The 19627-nt window shown below is 34.9% G+C and overlaps 1 protein-coding gene across 1 annotated transcript in view; it reads right to left on the bottom strand.

Moving 5' to 3' along the window:
- The window catches only part of FRYL (FRY like transcription coactivator), a 249832-nt gene that overhangs the window by 38982 nt on the left and 191223 nt on the right, over nucleotides 1–19627 (bottom strand). The window contains exons 36-48 of the mRNA XM_023532134.1: nucleotides 17475–17559; nucleotides 16824–16936; nucleotides 15711–15861; nucleotides 14947–15050; nucleotides 13808–13993; nucleotides 12245–12446; nucleotides 11139–11260; nucleotides 10117–10304; nucleotides 8665–8759; nucleotides 6985–7592; nucleotides 6594–6691; nucleotides 2600–2770; nucleotides 767–907 (exon numbers count right to left, since the gene is read on the bottom strand). Of these exons, the coding sequence (XP_023387902.1) occupies nucleotides 767–907; nucleotides 2600–2770; nucleotides 6594–6691; nucleotides 6985–7592; nucleotides 8665–8759; nucleotides 10117–10304; nucleotides 11139–11260; nucleotides 12245–12446; nucleotides 13808–13993; nucleotides 14947–15050; nucleotides 15711–15861; nucleotides 16824–16936; nucleotides 17475–17559 (2264 nt within the window). The remainder of the gene's footprint in view (nucleotides 1–766; nucleotides 908–2599; nucleotides 2771–6593; nucleotides 6692–6984; nucleotides 7593–8664; nucleotides 8760–10116; nucleotides 10305–11138; nucleotides 11261–12244; nucleotides 12447–13807; nucleotides 13994–14946; nucleotides 15051–15710; nucleotides 15862–16823; nucleotides 16937–17474; nucleotides 17560–19627) is intronic.

Genomic DNA, 19627 nt, shown 5'->3' with positions numbered 1-19627 from the left:
TGTTTCATAAATTAGTAATTTAATGTAGTATTTCTATGGGAGAGCCAGCCAAATGTCTGACGAGTTAACACCTTTATGCTTTATGAAGTAAAAAGCAATGTGTTTTAGAAAAAAATATAATAGTGACTTGGTGAAGCTTTACTCATTGAGAGATTTTATGAGATAGAGAAGATAAACAGGATCACCAAAAAATCTTATGTTTTTGGAATATTTGCAATCACTGATTTTCAAGGGAATCTAAAAAATAACCTGGATTACCTACAGGTATGGAAAGTATTTTAATATAGTTTTATTACTTCCAGATATGAACAAGGACATAAACTCATTGCTAGCCAAGTACTCCCATTGGTAAGTTTTGCTTTAGTGAATGCAAATTTAGTGAATAGGAAATATTAGTTTATTAAAGTTCTTAAAGAGTTTGCACTCTTTGATAAATTATATCCACACACCAATCTGCTCGGCAAGGCTTTTCTTAATGGATAGTTTGAAGGTGAAATTCAGTACAGACCAGGTGACTTGTTATCATTAACATTAAACTGAGTCTGATATTTTTTACTTTTTAAATATCTGGTGCTTTTTATCAGGCACCATTCGGATTCTGCTTTTAGTCACGAGAACATTGTTCCATGTCATAAATATTCCTGAAAACGCGATCCATGGACTTACCACTTCTTTACTCTTGGACATTTAGAGTATTTCTGATATTTTATTATTATAAATCATTTTGAGATGAACATTTCTATACATAAGTTTTGTGGTCACTCACCTGTACATATTTGCCAATAATCTTTATGATCTCCAGATTAAACTGCTTGACTGGGGCAGCAGAGAGGTCAATATGACTCAAAAGACTATAGATGATCTGTAGTAATGACTGTTGCATACTGGACAATCCTTTTTCTAACAGCTAAAAGTAAAATTGAAAAATATACTTTAATCCGGTTGAAGAAAATTTAACATTTACATTTATGATATTGAAAAACAATAGATTTAAGCCACAAATTTATAGTTAGATGATTAGAAACCCAGAGACTAAAAAAGGTAAAAGGTAATGTCTATTATTTTTATTTGTCTTTGGTTCAGAAAGGAGAATCAGATATTTTTCATCTTAATCTTTGTGTTTTCTTTAATTTCCTTACCTAATTTAATTGACCACCATTTATTTTAGGTAAAGAGAAAAAACACTATTATCACTATCACCAAAAAATTACTACCCCAAGGAATTCGCATCAGCCACTTATTAGCTATGTGATCTTGGACACGTTTCTTAACTTCCTGGAGCCTTGATTTGAAAAATAAAATAGCGATACCACCAACCTCCTAGGGTTTGCAGGACAATTCAATTAAATACATATAGTTTTAAATATATGTAACTACTTTAGTACTGTTGTTAGTAATACTTTGATGATTATTAATAATAATAGTACAGAAAGGATAACTTTCACTAGGAAGAGTAACATTTGCGGCAAAGCGTTCTCTCTACAGAGTGGACAAATGTTGCCCATGTGTGGCACACAGTAGGCTGTGTGGTGCCAGTTTCAGACCTTAGAACCCCTGATTGGATCTTCAGGGAGAACTAGTGCTACTTTAGTGGTGAGCTTTATGGTGGCGAGAAAGTGGAGCTGGTCCAAAGCACTTAAATTCAAAGCTTATTAAGGAGGTTAGGACTGGTTTTACCTCAGCTCTTGCCCTAAAGGTATAATATAACCCTACAGACTTGCATTCATTGAGATTAGGAAGCTGTCAGGCAGGTAGCTCACACTGTCAGCTCCCTTAAATATAAAGTTGATGGGAGCAAAAGTATCAAAACCAACACTAAAAATTCACGCCAGTCCTGAAGCATTTCATGATGGTCAACATCAGTGACGTAGCTAAGTTAAAAGTGTTAGGAGCAATATTTACAATGTTTACTAAGTTATGAATAATGTCTTTTAAGTTTAGACAGTATTTTAAGTTTAATTTTTAGAGGTCAACTTTTTTAAAGGAAGGTATTACTTTATTATAAGCTGACAAACATTTTTAGTGACTAAGAATTTCTTCCTTTTGAGATGGGTATCTACCCAGTAACTTACTAATAAGCATGAAGTTACTTCCTCAACAAATATTAACACTTTTCATGCTGTTCTAGGGCTAGTTTTTTTAATAATTCCACTTTTAGCCACCAAAACCACATTTTAGAATAGGAAGCAAACGTATCATCAAAATAAAAAATTCTCCAGAGGAAATGCCTTTGCACACTGTGTTATTCTCAAAGAGACTTCAAAGTCAAGAATTAATTTTGTAGAAACAAATATTACAACCATTCTCTATGATCAATACCACTAAAAACCCATTTTCTGTTTTAAATAAAATTGAGGTTAATATTGAGTTTATATTAAGGACAGTGAATGAAGAAATAGTGAAAATGGAAAAAAAACTTTATAAAAACTTTATACTTGAAAGGTTTTAGCTATATTTTTCTTTAAAAAGAGATGTATAGTCACTCTCAAAGATAATTTGAAGATTAGTATAAGTGCTCCTTCTAGGAATAAGTCTACTTAAAAGTTGTGCCACAGAGCAGTTAAAAAAAATCCCTCCCCCCATTTTTTGGTAATTTTACCTCTGCAAGATAAGTCACAAGATTAAACGTAGTATCTGAAAAGGAGTCATGCAGGTATCTACACACTACGTTGATCCAGTTAGAACAGTCTCTGGAATACGTGTGTGTACTGTACAAACTCATCATGTGAGCCAGATTGACAAGTGTTGGGCATTTTTCTTCTGCGCAAACCTAAAAAAACCAAAATAATTCCATTCGCCAAAAGCAAAGATACAAGTTTAAAGTCGATTTTATATTAAATGCATTTAATGAAATAATTTAGATGTATATGTTGACATTTTAATGCATTTTATTTCAGTACAATAGAAAAGTAAACAGAAGAGAAAAAAAGCACAGGGCATTCTTAAGAGAATAACTTAACAGATAATATGGAAAGATGATTAATTTGTCAAACATTTCTGTATGATATAGTATGGCGTTTTTCAGTCTGATGCCCTGTAAAACCGTCTTTGGTAAAAAACCCATACATGGTTTTATAAGCCCTATATATCATCTTGTAACTGTTTCGTAAGAGTTTCGTTTTGTAAAATCTATCCATGGTTTGGGGCATAAGTATCTAAATAGGCAGGCTCGGCCTGAGAATTCTCAGAGAGGTTCAGAGCTGCTGTGGCAAAGAAGAAACGCTATCGTCACAAGCTGCTCGGAGTCTCAGTAGAGGAGTCAACTGCAGCAAGCCTCAATGTGTGTGATATATTCAAAGGTCTTAATTGGACTCTATAAAACCGAGTTCTGCAAATCCAGTGAGTGGCAATCTGCAGGGTGGACCCCAAACTGCTCTTCAGGAAACCACCTAAACCTGTCAGCTCTTAAGGTCCTTAGCGAATCATTTACAGGCCACTTCAAAATGTATCGGCTTCCTAAAGTTTGTTTGTTAAAGTACTGAGGAATCTGAATCAACAAATGTTTGGGAGTACCTTCTTAGCCAGTTTGTTCCCTGAGAGATAGGTGAGGCTGTTCCTTATCCTCTGGGGAACACCCAAACAACGCAGAACTGTGAAAGAGCCAGCTGGTCTTGTATCTCTATCTACTGTAAAGGCTAGCCTTACTGATATTTCCTTTAGTTCTCCTTTTTCCATTTTCCTCACTTATTTTTCTATCTTATTGATGTTTTGTATGTATTTTCACAAACTGCGTAGAGCAATGAGTAAAGAAAGAGTACTGTCTTTTAAAATATACATACTGTAATTTCAATTTTCAGATGACTCTTTTATTTTGTTTCACCATGTGGACATTATCACTGGATAGGCCCAAGATATGAAGCCATGCAAGGCTGTGCAGAGACTAATGCAGTATGTGTTGTAAGTTACTTTATGAAATCATTAAAAGCAGCCGATTTCATGCTTCATTAGCCTCTTACCCATAAAACAGACACAAGGAGGAAAAAAAACATTTGGCTGATATTTCTTATTTGTATTTAAAAATATAATAATTTATCCTATTAAAAAATCACACAAGAAAAAAATTATAAAAAATTTTCCTGAAGAATAAGACATTCCTATACATTCCTATAGAATTCCTATATTCCTAAAGAATATTTTTTTTCTAAAGAATGATTTTAAAAAAGCCTATTTTAAAAAAGAAAAAAGTTCTTTGGAATACATGCTGTGAAATTTTATAATAAAACAAATGGCTTAGATTTAATTTTGAAAATTTTGAATTACCAGGTTAAAATACGATCTTACAACAAACATTTTTAGCATGCTATTTTTGCTATAATGAATAGCTAAAAAAGACAATATTTGTCCTAAGTGTTGCCTCATTTTGAAATTCTGTGGTCTCCAAAGGGATAAACGGTACAATTATATTTGCAATAGTGAGGAAGCACATAATGGCAGAAAATTACTCAATAGTTTAAGTGAGAGAATTAAGAAACCAATTTAATTCACATCCTGCAGGCTGCTGAAAGCATACAGATGTAACCTGTGTGTGCTGCTCAACAGGAAGAAAACAGACTCAAAAACAATTCCTGACTCACAGAAAGCTAGATATTTGATTACTTAAAAACAAAAAAGATATTTAGAATTTCCTATTCTTTGTCTCAGCTATGACAGAAGAGGCTTGACACTCTGTGGGCTTCCACAACCTTCAGGCCAGGCCAAGCTGTGCTCCTCACTTACCCTGGCACTTAGCAGGGAGCTACTCAACACATTTCAGTTGATATTCTTAAAAGCTTCTACTTTCCTTATTAGGAGATTTATGCTTTTTAAATTCCTGAAATCCCAAAGTAAGCCAATATACTTTTTCCCCTAATAATTTCTTTCTTACTCTTTATGTAGGAAAAAAAAAAATCCTTGTTCACAACATTTTCCTAATTTATCATTAGAATATTAAAATGAATTATTTTAATAAATTATTTTATATCATTTTTAGACCTCATTAATACACATTGTTGGAATTTTTAGGCAAATAATCAAAACAGATGTGTTTCCATTAACTATAATAATGGCTCTTCTTTTTAAATACATGCTTTTAAAATGATTATGTTAAAGATCTCTCCATATCTAATTTATTTAGAAATTTAATTAGGAATGGACTTAACAACATTACTTTATTAAATATTTTCTTGTCATTTATTAAATATTATCTATTAAAAAAATGGAAAGGTTGTTATTCTTGCTACTGTTGATGTGATTAATGGCATTGGTATTATTTTTCACTACATTGGCACCCAGAGATAAACTTGCCCTTACCGGTGTTGACATTTGGGCCATGGAGAGGTGGGTGCTTTATTTGGCTATATAGGTGCTTGCTCTTACCCTTTACTGCTATGCTACTTGTTAATTAAATCTCGGCTTTTAAAAAAATTGCTTATATCAAAAGTTCTTCCAGAGAATTTTTACTTGCTTGTTCCCTTCTGTTGCAGACTTCTCTAATTTTTTCTCCCAGGGCTAGTTAACTCACTGATATTGCCATTCGTTCACCGCCCCTCCACCCCCGCCCCAGTTCACCTAATTTCCTGTTGTATGTATATTACTTATAAATTTATATAACTTCTTGTAACTTTTTATTTTCAGTTTGAAAAGCCTTATTTTCGAGACTGAATGTGACCAAAACATTTTAATTAAGAATTAAGTTTAAGCAGAAGCTAAAATATTCTTTGTAGTTATCAAGAGAGGATATTAAAAATATAAAATGTCAAAATCATATTCTTTCAAAATTAAAATTAAGAGCTATATAGCACTTTTAAACCTATGTTAACAGATTATTTAAAACCAGCTACATTCCTGTTTCAGAACTGTTCAATGGGAGGGAAAGAGCCAAATAAAGAAGAAAAAAAAATAAAAGACAGAGAGAAGATGCAGAGAGTACTAAAAGGAAAAGGTAAATGAAAAGGAAGAGAGAACTTTGAGAATCCCAACATACATTATGCCCACTTCTTCCTCAGGGCCTCTGCACATGCAAATTCTTCTACCTAGAAAACTTCCACCCTCAGCCCTGCTCTTTGTTTCTTACCCAGGGATCTTACTTTGTTTTTCCTATTCAGCCTTCACTGTCAGCTTAGATATGACTTTGTAGAGGAAGACTTGCTTTATGGGTCCCTAGAGTACTGCGCCCCCACTGTACTTACCAGACTCTATGATGATTGTGTACTTCCTTGATTGCATCCCTACTGTTAGACCCACAAGGGTAGGTATTCCATCTACTTTAATTATCATTGTATTTCTAGCACCGAAGCCAGTGAATATTTGCTAGCAAACAAACGAATGAATTAGAAACTGCCAGAAAGGTAGAGGATAAAGTAGGGAAATGGAACAGTAAAACACTGACTCAGAGGAGTGTTAACTCTAATGAAATAATTTTATTCACTGTCATCTGAGCAGTTATAACTTATACCATTACTATATAACTCCTTTATATGCATAAAAAGAATGAAAATTTTGATGTGAAAATCACAAAGGAAGTGACAGTAAAAAGGTCGGTCTTCCCCATCCCATTAAGATAAACTCCAAAAAATCTTCCTCTAGTGTAATCTTTCAGCATAACATTTGCTTACCTTTGCTATTCGGCTAGCCGTTTCTTTGCAAAACTGAGTCGGGCTGTCAAAATGCTGGATTAAGTGAGGCAATAAGCAAAGGATGTTAAGAGGAAAGCCTATCAAAAAAAAAAAAAGAAAAAAAGCAAACAATAACTAATTTTATTGCACATCATTTTAAAAGTTAAAGATATTTTTTTAATGGTTCACAGAAACCATTTTCTTTTTATTTCCCGGAGTACTCAATCATCTAAATTGTTTTTGCTTTTACCAAAGAATTTAGGCTATTTCACATATTTAAAAAAACTGTTAACTGTGGAAAAGCAGAAATTAGTAGATTTACAAATAAAGATTAGTTTACATTGTACTAACATTAAAAAACAAAGAGTAAGAGCAATTCTATTAACATCACCTGACAACTGGGAAGGATCCACCAGTGTGTGTTTGGAGACAGCAATGAGTTTACTGAGTAAGTGTACGGTCATTTCTTGTGTAGATACTGAGGTAAAACCCTTAAGGAAGAGCTGTTGAAGGCCCGGAAAATTATTCCACTTCAATTTGCTTTGTACATTTTGAATCTTCTCTCGACTCTCTGATTTATCCAAAGGCAAATGGATAAGCAGTTTGTTGAGAAGCCTGAGAGCCAGGAGGTATTCATATTCATAATCCGATTCCAATAAAGATGCTGCTATCCAAAAAATGGTGGCCATCAAGTTGGTAGGCTCAGTAGTGGACTGCACATCATATAATCCTTTCTCTCTTAGAGAAGAGAGGCTTCTAGTCCTTGCTAAACTATTGCTATGGTTTATCCGTCCATCCATTATATCCAGTGTGTTACTCCGCCGCCGGTCACCTCTTCGGTCACCAATTAAACTTAATCTCAAAGAGTTACTTCTTGCGTTACTGTTATATCCCAAATAACTGCTACTATTAATGGGACTTGTGCTTAGATTGAGTTGTCCAGTGCTTTTCCTGTTAGCTGCATACTTGTTTCCCATTATAGGATCATGGTATGAGGTTCTTTAAAAAAAGAAAAGAACGCATGCACAATCACTTGTTTTGCTATATTAATTTTACTCCCGAAAACATTGAAAAATGGTAACCAGGAAAAACCATTTTTATCTGACTTTGCTTAATCAAGTTTGAGTTCTTTCCTCCATATTAAAACAAAATGTACAACAGTATCTTTTAGTGTGGCAAACTGTTTCTTTTGAGTTGGAGGAGGTTTGACTAGAAGTGAAAATCCTGTTATACTAATCATGGATAACTCAGCTCTGGGATTTAGCGAACATTATGTCCAAAGCAGACCCTTTAGTCTTATCTCCAAACCTGATGGTCCCAATGGCCTTATTTCTGTCAATGCACACTCTTTCCAAAAGAACCAAGCTCAAAATTTTTTGATTTGTCTTTCTCTCTTACATTTAACATTAACTAAAAAATAATTACAGAATGTTTTCTAAATGTGCCAGCAGAATGCAAAATGCAAAGATTATTAGATAAACTCTACTGGGGAAGAGTGACATGTAAAGGGATACATTTATAACCTGTTAATTGCTGTTATTAAAATACAGAAGAAAACACTGTAAGAACCCAAAGGATGGAATAATTAGCACTTCCCTGGGGGAGTCAGAAAACTCCCTGGGGCGGGGTGGGGGTTTGGGGGGCGGTTAGAAAAGGTGACATGTGAGTTGGGACTTGAAGGATAAGTCAATTCAGGGTATGCAAGGAAGAGAAAGTGGGAAGGAGGCAGCTCTAGGGAGAAGAAACATATGTGGAATGTGTGAGTCCTGAGGGGCCTGGACTGCTGGGGGGGACAATGGGATGCTGAATGTGGCAGGAATGGAGCTTGTCAATGAAGCCCAAGTAGCACATCTCTGACCAGGACAGCAGAGGAACAGCACTCACACTTATTTAGCTCTCTGACTTTTTGCATTCTCACTGTCTGAGGCTCATTTTCCCACTGGTAATTCATCTGAATTCTTTGGTATCATTCTTACTACCAGTATAAGAATAATATAATGTAACAGTTACACATATTTAGCGATTGAAGTTCAATATACAAATCTACAGGTTGCCTAGTTTAAATTCTTACTGAGAAAGGGCAGAAAGAAGATCATAATGCTTCATGGTTTCAGCCAAAGTGTCAATTGCAGATTCCAATGTTAAAAGAAGCTCAATCACAAATCCCTAGAGAAAAAGGGCAGACTTTAATTATGCTCTGGAAAAAAATTGCAATGGACTTCCCGATGAGATTTAAAAATAGAACGAACTCCACATTAACATTACAAAGTGATTAAACTCTTGAGCAATGTGATCTTGCTGATTGATGAAGAGTCATCAAACTAATGGTATAAATTGATTATAATGGTACCGTAAGGCATCCAAAATTGCTTAAGTCAGAAATCTAGCAACCATCCTTGTTTCTTTCTCTCATACCTTAATTGACTCTATCATCAAGTCTTGAAAATGTTACTTGTAAAATATATCCTAAATCTGACCCCTTTTCTCTATTTCCATAGCTTCCCTCAATCTAAGCTACCACCGTTTCAGCCTGGATTCTTACAATAGCCTCTTAACTAATATCCCCTTGATTTTACTCTTGCCTTCCTAAGAGTGCCACCTAGCTACCAGATCTAGTTTTTGAAAAGCAAATTGTATCCATCACCTTCCCCTCAAAATCTGTGAGTGGTTTCCCACTCATTCAGAATAAAACACCACCTCTCACCAGGGCCTACTAGGCCTCACATGATCCAGACCTGCCTACCTCATCAACCTTCTGTGTCTGGATGCCCCCATCCAATACACTTTAGCCACATTGGTTTGCCTGATTTTCCTCAAAAAGCCTATTGCTCCTGCCTCAGGGACTTTGCACTCTGCCAGAAATGTTCTTCTCCAAATTTTCACAGGATTCACTTCTTAAGCATGTGTTCGAAAATCATCTTCTCTGAAGGTCACATATAAAACTACTCTCTCTTTCTCATCATTCTTTAACTGTTTCTCTACCTTATTTTCATAGCATTTATCACTATGTAAAATTGTCTTACATATTACTGGTGAGTTAAAGGCTTATTTCTCCAATAGAATGTGAGCTCCAGAATGCCAGGAACTTTGTCTTATTCACTACTATATCCCCCAGTATCTGCAACAGTGTTAATAAATTCATTCATCTATACAGACTTAAGTTCTTTATTGCCAATATTTCACTTAATTTATCTTAGAAAATGAAATTCATTGTTCTACTTTACATTGAAATTTTACTTATTTCTTTTGCCTTGTGGTCATCCCAGGGTAATATCCAGGACTGTGTGTGTGTATAAATATAATGCTTCCTCTAATAGTCACTAAACTATTTGATTTGATTAGTAAGTTATTAAATATTAATTTTAAAACTTTGTTTCTTAATTCTTTGCCTGCTTGTTAACATCTGACATTAATACTCCTACCTGACCATGATCTTGCTCCACCTGCGGCAATCTGTATTTGGCACTCAGTCCTTGACTAGGAGTAGATGCTCAATAACTGCTGAAATAATTTAATGAAATACCTGTGCATCTTCTCCTGGATCCCCTACAGTTTCCACAAGTCTGGAGAGAACATCAGAAAGAGTACTTGCAGAAAGAGGCTGCTTTAGGGCCCTGAAAATCTGAAAGGATCTCCCAGCATAGTGTCGAGAAGAACAAGAAAGTGCTGTTTGCAGAGCAACTTCACTAAGATGATGTTCCAAATGAACTCCTTCTGTGAAAAGAAAGGAAACGAGAAGATGGTTCTTGTTTTTCTGAATATAAGGGTTATAATCAGCAGCTAAACATTTTATCCCAGCGCCCAGCACGGTACCAGGCAAAACGGGTAGGCACTCAAATTTTATGAGTCAATGCTGTTTCTTTTCATTAAACTCCACTGGCATTTTAGACAACTCTTCATTCTAATCTCCAGGGAAGTAAGCCATGAGAACAGGGCTTCTCAACCTCAGCATGACTGACATTTTAGCCAGATAATTCTTTGCTGTGAGGGCTGTTCTGTGCAGTGTACAATGTTCAGCAGTGTCCCTGGCCTCTACTCAATTACATACCAGTAGTAACCACTTGCTCTGCCCCTAAGTGTGACAAAAAAGTCCTGAAGGGCAAAAATGCCTTTAGTTGAGAACTAATGCTTTCAACACATACATTTTTACTATAATTTTTGGAATGTGTTTAATTTTAGATCACAGAAGCCTGTACCTCTATAAAAAAGAATATTTAAGTTTGTTACCTCTATAAAAAAGAATATTTAAGCTTGTTGTTCTTTAATGTAATTTTTAAATTTTATACAATTGTATTATAATTTTATGAAGCTATCATACATGAAACTAAGAACCTCCAAATGTAACAAGTAGCTTTTTTATTTTTTAGTAGTAACTTCTTCAAACAAAACAAATCTATTATCACTAATGGGTTAAAAAAGAAAACCTGTCTAAACCCTTTTATTTTAGGCATTACAACTGTCAACTTTTTTACTAAACACTATCAGAAGTTTTGACATATTAAAATATTTCATGGAAAGTAATCTGAAATATTTACTGAAAGATACCTGAGCTTGACTGCTTGAAAACAGAAACCACATGTTTCAAAAACGTAGTTAACTGTTCAGCACTCTTTATGCTAGGATTCTTGGCAGAAACATCCTCATGGTTCCAAAGGGGCCCTCTTTTTCTGAAAACAGAGAACAGATGTAATTCCCTTGGTTTTTAACTTTCATATTGGCCTAAAATGTACCTTTGCAGTTGGAAAGGATTTTGCAGTTAGTAGTTGAATAAATCAAACGGCATGTCACATGGTCGCATAGCCTACTATTACTATTTATATACATGAATAAGTTATGAACTATAGCAAATAGAAGAAGATCCAGGTTATACATTTAATTTCAGTTCTCCATCATTACAGTCAAATTCTCTCAGAAGTAGTAGGAAAAGATGACAAATTTTGCCAAATGAGAAGAGTACTGGTTATTATTGCTTATGTGTTAAAGGTTGAAACACAATTTGTAGAGGCCAGGCTGTATTTAAATTATAGTGCAAAGAAAATAATTTACTAGCAAAAACAACAGGGAAAGTTTAGGACAGAATAATGGTCGTGCAAAATAGATTTTCAATAAAGTCTCCTTTCTCCAAAGATAAGAGATCTATAACGTATGGCCTAGGCTTCACGGCCCTCCAGTTTGAATTCTCCTAAGCTTTCTTGTCTAGAAACTCTCTTTCCTCAGCATTATAGACAGACTGGTTTACTCACCATTTCCAAACATACTTTTGTTTCCCATGCCCCTGAAATTTTGCTTTTGCCATCAAACACCAGCTCCTTTCTCTCCATCTATGTTCCTTCCTTACTTATAGTGCTATGCAAAGCGTATATCATAAATATCTCATAACTGACTGGTGAAGTAGTTAATGAAAGTGAAATATGTATCTAGATAATACAATATTCTCCTGGGCACTTGGTATCCAGACACAATTAAGGCCCTTTTCAGGTATAACAACGTGAGCGCAAAAGAAGAAAGTCTTATGTGGCACAATAATTTTCTAAATGTTGCACAATACAAACCTGTGTATTTCAAATCAAAATAGGTTCACTGTAGCTGACAAATGGAAGAGCAGCTTGACACCCATATGTTGCTGGAATATTAAGAGCTGCAAATATTACCTTGAGGTAATGAACTCCATGAGGGTTTTGACTTTTCCGTCCTGCTCTACTGAGATGTCGACCTCGTTGAGGACAGTGGTGTGCAGATGGGAAACGGCTGCGCTGTTATTTCCTAGGCTGATACTAGAAGAGGTAGAACTTGAGCTAAGCCCTGAGTCAGTCATAGGGGAGGGCTGGTAATCAGGTATAAAATCACTAACACCTGCTGAAAGAGAAAGACTGTTGTGAATAACAAAACATAAAAGAATTTCACACAATGTTTAAAGAACTGAACTTCTGTCCCTTATAGATTTATATGGGATGCGTGAGGGACTCTGTTAGTGTTAGGTGATACAAATCAGCGCTCCTTCTGTTGGCGCCTCGTAAGCACCAAATTACGTCAAGCGAGTTTTTTGGCAAACGTTTCACAGCTTATTATTAAAACTTAACTATTTGGATTTACTTTGTAGTCCTCTGCTGCCATCTGCTGAAGAAAGGTTGAAAGTGGCAATTTCCTAATGTTTTGGTATACTTCCTCAACATTTATTAAGTCAGTCACATTTCTATGATGTGAGCTGATTTTCAATTTCTTATGGAAAGGAGTCTATACTTTCTGCTTCATTTTACGTAAAGAAAGAAGATTTTAAAGTCTATTTGTAATATTTCTATTATGTCAATAAAATAATTTTAAAGGTTACTACTAATGCCCATATTTACAAAATGACAAAAGGAGCCTTAAAAACAAACAAAAACAAACTATGAAATTTTGAACAGATGCTTTAACATAAAAAAAAGGCAGTAAATTTTATTCCATTCATCTTTTAATAATAGTTTTAAAAGATGAATGAATAAGTTTCTTAATAACTGTTTTTTGTTTTTGTTTTACTAACTCTAGGTATTAAGTAAATAAGATGGTTTCAACTAAGCAACTTCAAAATTCATTAACCCTGTATCTGACATCATATGAATGGGAAAAAACATAATTTTATTTCAGTTTTTAAATACAATTATTTTCTAGATCACCTATTATTAACCTGAGGATACTGATGAATGGAATAAATAACAGGTATTAGGAAAGAAGTAAATATTACTTGTAAGTAAAAAAAAAATTCACATTGACAGTGAAATAAATTTTATAATTAAGTCTCATTAATTTGGACCTTACTACTTCAAAATGTGTAATTTGAAACTCATTATACTTCAAGATGAAAACTTTTTTAAATGCAGTAAATACAATCAAGTGAATAAAAAATTTTAATGTCTTCCATTGTCAATTTTTCAGATCTTGAGATAAGGAGATATCTAATACAGTTCCACATCTTTTTCAGAATTAATTAAGCACTCTTTCATTATATCTTCAACTTACATGTACATAACTTAACATTTCTATGATAAAGGCACTATATAGACTAGCATACTCCAAATTTAATTCCTTCATTTACTGTTTAATAAATGCCAATGGTACTTAACATAATAAAACTACATTTTAAAACACAGTCTAGTATTTTGACTTTAATTTTCACTATTGCACAATTTCAAATTAATTATGATTCCACTTTCAAATTATACTTTTAAAGTAAATACCTGTGAAAGTATAATCTAAGTGTGCAATTTGTTTGACTGTAAGCACCCTGGGCTCATTAAACTCTTTGTTCCTGAGAAGGACAGAGGCAACAGTTCGGATGTTACTGTTGGATCCCATTACTATTAATAAATGCAGAAGCAGGCGTTTACAATGTTCATACACCTCAGGGTGGCAGTGGTCAAATCCTAAAAAGAATAGTAGAAAATAATCATTAGTAAAGAGAAATAAGTATTCTCGCTACTGAACTCATACTTTAAAGAAAAGCAGAAATTACGTAAAATATTTTGTATAGATGATATACTACATAAAGTTTTTTATTGGCCTATAGTGTGTGTACACTTTTACAACAGCCTATTATTGTCCTATAGCACTATGGAGAATCAAGATAAGTTTTCAATGTGTTTTATGTCTAAAATTTAGTAATCTCTTAGAAATTATTGTTACATAGCATTAGATGTGAAAGGCAAGCATTTTTTTTTTGTGCCTAGCACCAATAGAAAGTCAGTAGATGTTTGATTACCAAAGGAATGAAGTAATGCATATATAAGTGTACATGTCAGGAAAACTTAGGGGAAGATGGCTATCTTGACTTGTTTCAGGACACCAATCCTACAAGCCTGAAAGATGCTGTTGATGTATGTGATGGAGCCCACACATTTGCCGCAGAAGGCACAGTGGAGTTTCAGCTGTAGTGATCAGACTGTTCACAATCCAACTCTTTTGGGAAACACTTAGAATCCATTTCAATTTTCCACTTATTCTGAAAGTTCCCAACCCCAGAGGCAAATTAATTTTACTCTTGCTATAGTTACAGAATTTTTCCTTCTAAAGGGTATGTGTGTTTGTGCGCAGAGCGGGAGGGGCCATAGGATAGAAATAAGAAAGAGGATAGACTTGTTTGTGGTTAAAAGAGAGGCTAGGAATAACCTCCACTAGACCATAAGAATCATAGTAAAAAGTGTCAGAGAAATAGCATAGGAAAAAAATAGGAATAGAAACACATAGAAACTTCATTAAAACCATACTGCCTTTAAATTATCACAAAAATATAATATAAAGGAATTAATATAAGAAATAATAAATTATATTATAAATTATATTATAAAAATATAATATAAAAGAATCAAATATTTATTACCTATAAAAATTGCATGAAGAAGAAGATGGAGGTAGCTTCCCCATTCTACCTTCACACTATGATCAATAATCAGATCAGTCAAAAGGATCACGGCTATGTTACACCTATGATAAATGAAAATATTAATGTTTTACTAGAGTAAACCTAGAAAAAATCTTATGCATATTACTTGAAGATTTATTAATGTATTTTATGGAAAAATACAACTTCTCAAGAAAAACAGAGGAAAAGAAATACAGCCAAATAAACTGTTAAGTGATAGTTTTAGAAAAATATATCTGTCAAGTGTTCCTTGAAGTTAAGGGTCATATTTTCTTCATCTGCAACCCTAATACCTAGCACACTGCTTGCCACATAGTAGGTGTTCAATACATGTTTGGTATATTAATGATTTTTGAGAGAATGCAATAACTGTTCTACTGTGATTCTGTTAAGTAAGATTTAGTTTAACTCAATTCAAAACAATAGTGCCTACTACCATAAAATAGTATTTTTCAGATGTAGTAACTGGGTCCCAGAAAGGTCAAGTAACTATGCCAGACACCCAGAAAAGCAGCAGCACAATGAGATTTAATACTATTAACTGTAAACAGTTAGAATTCTGAGTTTAATATTTCTTAAAATCTAAATACAACGATCTAATTTGTTGTAGTATCTAACAAAAGAAGATTGCTTTTATTCTGTGTTGTCAGGTAGCATAAAGAAAGCTGAAAGTGTAAAGCAGAATTTGGTTTATATGAAGTAGGAATGATGCTGTAGTCCACCTGTGAAGAGGTAATCCAGGTGATGACGTTTCAGGCAAGTAATCCACCAGTGGTGACCAGCAGCCTCCAGCTGGTGGGAAGGGTAGTGGCTCTCCTTGATTATGCTCCATCACTTTCAGTCGCCAATTAGAATAAAGTGGCATTGAATCACCTATCAAAATAAAATGATCTCATTTTCTACACCATCTATTTTCTGCCAATATAAGCAAACTCTAGTAAGACACCAACTATTTATAGCATTGGAAAGTGATAAAAAATAATTTCCCACTATTTTGACATATGTTTGCTACGAAGACCTGGCTACAAATATTATCAAATTAATAAAATCAGAGAGAAAAAGAGATATCAATTCAGGTTCCATCCTCTACATCAAAACGAAACTACATTAGCACTTCATTATGATTCCATAATTGATGTCCAAGCCATGAGACCACAATATAGGTGAAGCTGCCTTGTAACAAGGGCTTTCTGGTAAGTTACTCAACTCTGAATTTCCTGAGATAGGGCCAACACAAACCCATCTTAAAAGAAAATCTGCTCTACTGCAGTGGGGCTGCAGGGTGCAGTAAAAAATGCCATTAGGAAATGTGAATTCTGTGTGACACTGGTAAGTCACTTAACCTCTCTGGACCTCAGTTCCATCATGTGTAAAATGGGGAGATTGGACCAGATCATCTTCAGGGTCCCCTCCCAGTCTGAAGTGAAGGCTTGTGCTTCTATCTGACCCTACCTTAGTATTATAGTAAACTTGGGTAGATTATTCACTTTGCAATAGCAAGGGAATACCTTCTAGTAAAACGTGAATCCCTGAAGAAAGAACAAACCTGTTCAAAAAAGCAGCCAGTTGCCAGAGTCTGTTCTATGATGCTTCCTGAGAACCAATTCTTAAATTCCTTTGGATTTATCTATCAGGAACCCGGGCTTTCAAAACAAATTTTCCCCATTTATGCTTCTTATTAAAATCAAGACGTTTGAGATTATGTTGGAACACCACTAGTGGCAGTTAGATACTCTTCTTAAAAACAGTTTATTGGAAAAGTATATTTATTAGCATTAATACAAGTAATAATACACCTCAACATTATAGCTATAAAAAAATTTGAAATGTATTACTTTTTTCTTCTTCATAAGATCCTCCAGAACTGCTACTGTATCGAGATTCTAGTCTGTGATGTTGGCGATTTAAATGACTGTTGAATCCACTGTAGATGTCTAGGTGCACATAGCTATGGGAATGATCACTGCAGTTAGTCACAGTTCGCAGTAAAATGGTTTTTGCACTTTATATTTCACTTTCTATGTTTAAAAAAAGAATACAGTATACAAAATATTAACAAAAGTATATTATGATATATATTAATTTCAACCTTATGATTCAAAAGCTTAAACTTTTAAGTCAGTTATTTCTACCTGGTGATTTTCCTTAAACTGTTATAGTAATAATGTTCTGGTGAAACCTATTTTACATAAAACTGGCAGAGTAAACATCCATTCAGAGAAGTTTAAATATGTAAGAAAAACAAAAATTGACTGAGCACATTCCAACAATTTATATAGTAGAGGATATAAAAGAATCTAGCATGTCAGCATCTTTAATGCTGAAACAGCCAATGTGGAGAACTTCCAAAATGGAAATATATTTCTTTACTAGAATTCTATCTAACACAATAAAATATACATTCCAATGCAGAAATTATAATTTATTCTGATGACAATCAGTACCTGTCAAACTGAAAGGCTAATGAAGAAGAGAGAAGTACTCACCTCTCTTCAATATTCTCTTTTATGGGTTTATTATCAGAATTGCCATCTGTGGGAGCTACCATTGTATTGCTACTGGAAGTAGTTCCTGTAATCAGAAATAAAACAGTATCTGTGAATTTCGATCCTGGAATAACGCAATAAAAACAAAAGACATCAAATTACAGATGACAAAACTCTACTAAAATGAGAGCAAAGTAATTTTCAAAAAGGAATGTACTCATACCGACAAGAAGAAAACAAGACAACAGCAATTAAATTTTAGATGCTTCTGGTCAAGATGGCGGAGTAGGTAAACACTGTGCTTGCCTCCTCTCATGACCACGTCAAAATGTCAACTAAAGTACAGAATAACTGTCATTGAGAATCACCTAAAATCTAGCTGAACAGAGTCTTATCACTAAGGGCATACAGAAGAAGTGTCAAGACTGGTACAAGGGGGTGGAGACACGGAATGGGCTGGCCCAATACCTGTGTGTGGAGGTTAAAAATTAGGAAGGATATCTCAGCTGCAGAGGGGTCCCAGCCCCGCACTAGGCTCCCCAACCCAGGGGTCCAGTGTTGGGAAGAAAAGGCTCCACAACTTCTGGCTGTGAAAATCAGCAAAAATTGCAGCTGAATGACATGGTGGGGTGGCTGGAGTTCCAGGCGTTCCTCTTAAAGGGCTCTCACATGGATTTACCTGCTGACAGACTCACTCATTCTGAGCTCTAGTGCTGTGGTGGCAGCTCAAAAGGTGCCAGGGAAATACGAGAAGGAACTGAATTGTCTGGCTTCAGGGCGAGGGCTAGAGGGGTAACTTTGTCCCAGACAGAAGTGCTGGCAGAGCCATTGTTCCTTTGTTGAGCCCTCCTCTAACCCAGCATGGAGACGCAAATGGGAGGCCTTATCTCATTCTTTATCAGCCTGGCTAACAGCTTCACCCACCCTTGCAGGCCCACCCAAGCCTCCTCTAATGGCTTTTCCATACAAACAGCCTGTCTTGGCTCATGCTGCGGATTTTCCTAAAATCTCTCAAAGGTTCATAAAACCCAAAAAGTAATATCTGGCCTCAGAATGCCCTGTAATTCTTGTTAAGCAGCCCCAAGCCTTAACTTGGCAATGGAAATAGACATACAAGCCCAAGAAGCGCACAGACTCCTGAACAAGATGAATCCAGACAGGCCCACAACAAGATACATCACAAATAAAATGCCAAAGGTTAAAAACAAAGAGAGAATCTTAAATGTAGCAAGAGAAAAGCAATTAGTTATCTACAAGGGAGCTCCCATAAGACTGTCGGCTGATTTCTCCACAGAAACTTTGCAGCCCAGAAGGGACTGGCATGAAATATTCAAAGTGATGTTAAGCAGGGACCTACAACCAAGATTACTCTACCCAGCAAAGCTATTATCTAGACTGGAAGGACAGATAAAGAGCTTCCCAGACCAGAAAAAGCTAAAGGAGTTCATCACCACCAAACCAGTATTACGAAAAATATTAAAGGGACTGTAAGAAAAAGAAAGATCAAAAATATGAATAAAAAAATGGCAATAACTACATATCTATCAATAATTACTTTAAGTGTAAATGGATTAAACGTTCCAATTGAAAAACACAGGGTGGATGAATGGATAAGAAAACAAAACCCTTACATATGCTGTCTATGAGAGGCTCACTTCAGATCAAAATACACACAGACTGAAAGTGAAGGGATGGAAAAAGACAGTTCATAAAAATGGAAACAAACAAAAAAGGCAGGGCAACAATACTTATACCAGACAAAATAGACTTTAAAACAAAGGCTATAACAAGAGACAAAGAAGGACCCAGTAATCCCATCTCTGAGTATTTACTCGAAGAAACTCGAAACACTACTTTGAAGGGACATGTACATCCATATATTCATTGCAGCACTATTTACAATAGCCAAGATATGGAGGCATCCTGGGTGTCCATCAATGGATGAATGAATAAAGAGGTGGTACATATTTATAATGGGATATTACTCAGCCATTAAAATAAAGGATGAATTAACATGAGTGGACCTAGAGAGTACTATGCTGATTAGAGTAAGTCAGAGAAAGACAAATATCATATGATTTCACTTACATGTGGAATCTAGAGAACAGGATAAACCATCAAACAAAACAGAAACAAACACATAGATACAGAGA

Source organism: Pteropus vampyrus, unplaced genomic scaffold, assembly GCF_000151845.1.
Source record: "Pteropus vampyrus isolate Shadow unplaced genomic scaffold, Pvam_2.0 Scaffold77, whole genome shotgun sequence".
Taxonomy (NCBI): Eukaryota; Metazoa; Chordata; class Mammalia; order Chiroptera; family Pteropodidae; genus Pteropus; species Pteropus vampyrus.
Note: the sequence above shows the minus strand (reverse complement) of the source record. Positions and strands in the feature narration are given on the sequence as shown.